We start from the raw sequence: 6,011 nt of genomic DNA on the forward strand, positions 1-6,011 counted from the left end.
GTCAAACAATTATTTAAACGGCTATAGAGAAACAATGAAGACCGCGTGGGCACACACACACACACACACACTCACACATACACACACATAACATTGTCAATATCGACTTTATTCATGAGCAAATATCACATGTCCGTAACGTTTTCTCAATGATTCAGTCTAACACTGCTGTTGGAAAAAAAGAAAACAGCAGAAATGTTCTTAAAAATGGTCTATTGGCCCTGTATGGATCTCACAACTCATTAATCCTAAAATTGTTTCGAATCAATGCTTATTTTTCACCACTTGTTCATTATAATTCTATGTTTGTACTAGTCAGACAAGAGTAGCAAACGGAATTTTGAAAATGTCTTAAATTGTAGTCGAATGAAATGTGTTCATTCAAAATTTTCTCATGTCACTTGAAATGTTAAGGGTTGAATTTGATACAACCAACAATAACTCATTTATTTTGATGAACTGAAAACATTACCTTAGACGTTATTCGCTATTGGTTGGTTGTTCATTGTTTCACTTGACTTCATGTCGATTTTCTCAAAGAGCGGAGCGTTTTTCTCTGAGGTGCATGTTATCATTTCTTTGACAGCTGCTCTAAATTCAGGAAAGTGAGCTGCATAAATAATTGGATTGGCGCAAGAGTTGAGAAAGCCAAGGAACACCAGCACCTTCTGCAGAGAACTGTGGTTGAAGGAGGCAGGGACCCAGCCTAGGTTAAAACCGAGATAGGCGATCTGATTAGGACTCCAACATATGATGTAGATGGCGATCACTATAAACATCATTTTAATGACTCGTTCTCTCGCCACGATATGGAAGGAAGGAGTCCCGCCAGCCCTCCCTCCAGTGCGTGAAACGTGGCTGAAGAGGGAGGCTTGCTTACTTAGCTCACGAGCAATGAGTATTTGGGTGATGACCATGGTCAAGCAAGGAATGACCATCCTCAAAGAAAACCAGTAGTAGGCGATAATGACCTGGCCTGTTGGATATTGATAGTCCAGTTCACAAGTGTGAGTTTCGTCATCTACAGTTTTCACAATAAATCCAAAAAGTACAGAGATAACAGGCGTAACCCAAACAAGTACGATAAACATTGAGACACGTCTTCGATTAAAGTTCCGATTGAAATACAGTGGAAAAACGACGGCTATGTAACGCTCCACAGAAATGGACATTAATAGATAAGTCGACGCAGTTATTGAACTCCACAGAAGGATTGCAGTAGAAATTATCCGGCAATAAAGCTCTCCAAGAAACGATGTTGGAACTGATGATGCAACTGGTACTGGGATGATAAGAATCGAGGTGATAAAATCTGCGCCAGCAAGACCGCCAATCAAAGTGTCTGTTGAACGACTCTTAGCTCGTCTTTTGAATAGGACGGCCATCACAAGAAAGTTGCCTACAATTCCTGCAATAGCAAATATTAGTTGGATGTATTGACTTAAAGTCCAAGCTATGGGGATCCATATCCGAGAGACTTCAGCTCCATCAGATGTATTAGTACTTTCGATGCTGCTTTCACTGGATGTTGATACATCAAATACAAGCAATGATTGATCTGTTGATACCATCTTTGACGACAATTGTGAGCTGGTTTCATGAAGTAGACTGTTTGTCATTGGTTCGAATCCACCCTCGTTTAGCAAGCTTGCATAGTCCGCCGTCGTCTGCGGATAGTCGCTCCTTTTTGGCGCCATTGTACCTGACGTGACGAGGATCAGTTGTGCTGCAAAAAGCATCGCATATGACGCCATGGCAGCAAACCTGATTGATATCATGGTTGCTGAATCTTTCGTCGCACTGAGATTTGATCGGTGGAAGGAGGACAAGGAGGGAATCTTAATATAATCTTCAATATTATTGATTATTGAGTGAAGAGTGAGCAGTGGCGCCATAGGTTGCACTGCAGCAGAGCTCTTCAAAAGGAAGTTATTTTCGCCCTGAGTTGCTTCTGTTTTCAGCAAATTTGGTAACATCCTCTCTGGCTATCCCGTTTTTAACCTTGTGTAAATGTAATGCATAATTATAGGACTGTAAGGAATATGATATTGGTATGAGAGAATAATAATCATTTGATAGATTTTTTTAACACTATGATTTTTTCTTTAACTGTGAATGTTCTATAATCATGCATGTACTTTTACTTTGAACGCATGACACTATTAGTCTGCGGACTTTCTGTTATGCTTCTTTTGATTTGCAATAAAACCGAAATTGAATTGAATTGAATTGAAATACCTCATGAAGGTTATGCAAGGTTTACAATGTATTTCGTTGTTTTGTCAGGCGCCCGCCACTTTCTCATGTGTTTCTGAGGTTATACAATATGCACGTGTGTATGATGAAGGATGTGTTCTATACAGTGAAATCAAAGTCGGAAGTGCCAAACCGTAAAGACAATATCTTTTTACGGATGCTGTTAACCCTTCCACCCCAACCGAAACAGCAGAAGAAGAAGAAGAAGAAGAAGAAGACACTTTTCATGTGACAGCAACGAATAGCAACAACAAAAAGAGCAAGAAGATTTTGAATCAAAGTAGTAATGCCTTAGTCAATTGGCATGCTCAAAGAAAATTTTGAGGAAGCCTGAAGAGAGTATAAATCAATGCAGTCTCGGCATCAAGAAAATCAAGCATATCTCTTTGGATTTCCATGCAATATACCTACTGACATAATATGCAAGAAACTTGATTTATGTTGCTTATTTCCCTCACTTGTACAATTTCATTTAATATTTAACATCATATGAAGAGTTTGTTTGCAAAAACCGATAAGTCCATATTTGCCAAATGGAGATATTCGCGATTAAAGGTCAAGAAAAATAAAGAGAATAATAAGAAAATTTTTGCTTCTTTTGACCATAACTTCAAAAATATACCTTTATATGTAGTGACCAACATGTCATTTGAAAGGTATTATTTTGTACTTTATGACAGAGATCATGCTTCAAAATCTTCAAAAATGGACTTATCGGTTTTTGCAAACAAACCCTTCATATATTCAACATGTTTTCTTATTACGCCCCCGTCAGACAAACTTGATAATTCGCCTTCAGAAAGTAGAGCATTTGATTTCATTTATGGGAAGTTTTTTTTTTTGGGACAATCAAATATACAACGTGTACGATTATGCATTCAATTTCCAGTGGAGCATGTCAATTCAGGCTTTCAATTTTGCTAGAGTTCGTTGATAGATGCATTCATGGCACTGAACTATATCTATTCGCAATCAGATCTTAATCTTTAGAAAATGAAATTGATAGACTTGAATACTGGTTCTATTTAGTGATAATTTAGATGAGTTATTAGGACTTAAGCTGTTAATACCATTTCTGTCTTGCGTTTTGTTTCATGATTTGTTTTCTCCCTCGACTGATCTTCCAAATGTTTTAAATGTAACTGTCAGTGAGATAGTCTCATAATATATATTACATGTGTATATCACATAATTTTACTATATGCTTGTACATCTTATCAAATAATTGAGGCAAAAATGAATGTGAAAGCAATGACGGCAACAAGTGTTTTTTAATTTTTCCCCCAGGTCGTTCCGTTTTACTTTGGAAATACTATAGAATATGTAATGCTTAGATGCCAAGTTCAAGGTAAACAAAGTATAAATTAGTGAGAAACACCATCACACAATACTAATCAAGTACGTAAAGTAAATCAATTAAAATCAAAATGCCTTAACAGTGGAAATGAATGAGAGAGTAATAACATTATGCAAAAAACTATAATTTTGATTACAAAATACCAACAGCCCTTAAATGTTCGCTCTCACATCATACCCCAATCACTGATACATGATAAACAGGAAAATTCACCGTCAATATGTGAACACCAGCTCTCTTTGCTCGGAGATTCGTTTAGTTCAGGTTTTTGAATCCAAATTGAATCCTACCCTCCACTCAACAAAAGCAACGTTAGAGAAAAATCTAAAACAAAAAACAAAAAACATAGCTATACAGTGACAGTATAAACAATTTATAAGACACCATGGATTTTGATGAATGGAACACATTGTCTGATGAGCTTTGACGCTGGCCTCCTGTATTTTCTTTGTTTTATCATAGATGACGGGATCATCATTGACTTGCAAAAGCTCTGAAGATCCACCCAACATAATCATATGAAATAATTAATAGATTATTGATTCTATGCAAACCTGGTTTTGCTGATTGATTTGTTATATGTCTGACAATATAAAGGATCCGAACTTCAATACTACCACTCATATCTCACAAGTTTAGTGTCTAATGAAATAATTGAAAGGTGTTTTATCCTGGTGTTTCTTTGCTCTTGATTACAATTAAAATACGATCTAGGTTTATACCATTTTAATTTTTGTGTTTTTTCCTTTGTTTTTCCTCAACTTGCCTATAGTGTGATAGTTATTTCAACCACTCTGTAGTTATGTTTGTGTGTGTTTTCGATGTTTCATTGTAATGTCCAGTAAGAATAATTACCGTCATTTTCAGCGCCTTGACAATGTTGATTTAAGTATTCTTCAGGATTATCTAACGCTTTCTGACTCTGAGAAGAATGTCTTCTCGCAGGGGTACTTGACAATTAATGAACGTAATAAGTTTTTAGATAGTAATTTTGAACTCAAACAAGTTCATGATAAGTTATTTTGTGTACATGTGAATACCCGCAGTTTGTGTCATAACTATGATGAGGTTGCATTGTTTTTAGACTCTCTGTCTGCACTGCCCTCTATCGTTGGCATAACTGAAACATGGTTTCATGATGATATGACATTGTCTTTGTACAATATTGATAATTATAAATTTGAGGAAAATCTTGGAAAAACTAAGCGTGAAGGAGGTTTTGATATGTATGTATTAAATGATATTGACTGCAAGAGACGCGTTGATCTATATGTAAACAATGATTTCATTGAAAGTATTTTTGTGGAAATTGAAAATTATAAGAATTCAATAGTTGGCGTTGTTTACCGACCTCCATAGCAAAGCACTGATGAGTTTCGTTTTTATCTATCTCATATTTTAGACCTTGGACATAACGAAAAGAAAATATTATATATGATTGGTGATTTTAACAGAAATCTATTGAATGCCGGGAAAGTGCAAGATGTTAATGAATTTTTTAGATATGTTGATGTTGTACTCCCTGTTCCCTTCAGTACAATGCCCCGCGCGAATCACAAAACAAACTGCCACTCTTTCAGATAATGTACTTACAAATGACACATGTGTTATTCATTCAGGAGCCCTTTTTACAGACATATCTGACCATTTACCCATATTTTGTATTTCTGATAATAGCATCAAGTCCCAAAGCAAGACAAGCTATGAAAAGCGGGATATCAATAAGACCACTATCACTCTTTGTGTATGTATGGTGGAGAATGTGGAATGGTCACCTGGCGCAAATAATGTTAATAGCATCTACAGTGTTTTTTTTTATTCAGTTTTCAAATGTTTTCAATTTTTGTTTTCCCTAAAGAGTGTGTTGAAAAAAAAAAAGAATTTAAGAAAGGTAAACCATGGATAACATATGAAATTCGTAAGTTGTGCAAAGAAAGTGTCATTGGTATAAATTATTTGTAAAGAATCCGAGTGAACATCACGAGACTGTGTACAAGAAATGCCGAAACAAAGTTACAAATGTGATTAAACTTGCCATAAACAATATTATGTCGGACAGTTAATCAAATGTAATGGAAGTACGAAAAAAACTTGGAATATTTTAAATAAAGCAATGGGCAAAGAAAATAACACTGTCAAGTGCAATGGAATATTAAAGAATTGTGAGAAAATATCTGATAAGAAAGAAATATGCGATGTTATGAATAAGTACTTCGTTGATATTGGATATGATTTGAATTCAAAATTTACACAAGATTTTACTGATAATTTTATGCAATATGTGAAAGTAAATGAACGCACTATTTATTTTAACCCTGTTACTGAGAAAGAAATTATAGACATAGTTTGTAACTTAAAACCAACTACCAGTGCCGGATATGATGATACACTGTATTCA

General features: G+C 35.4%; 1 protein-coding gene across 1 annotated transcript; it reads right to left on the reverse strand.

The window, feature by feature from the left end:
* Positions 1–473: 473 nt before the first annotated feature.
* LOC140239878 (trace amine-associated receptor 7e-like) lies at positions 474–1,697 on the reverse strand. Its single transcript, XM_072319695.1, has one exon. It carries the CDS (start codon positions 1,695–1,697, stop codon positions 474–476), a length of 1,224 nt encoding a protein of 407 aa, XP_072175796.1.
* Between the last annotated feature and the right edge of the window lie 4,314 nt (positions 1,698–6,011).

Source organism: Diadema setosum, chromosome 16 (assembly GCF_964275005.1).
Source record: "Diadema setosum chromosome 16, eeDiaSeto1, whole genome shotgun sequence".
Classification (NCBI taxonomy): domain Eukaryota; kingdom Metazoa; phylum Echinodermata; class Echinoidea; order Diadematoida; family Diadematidae; genus Diadema; species Diadema setosum.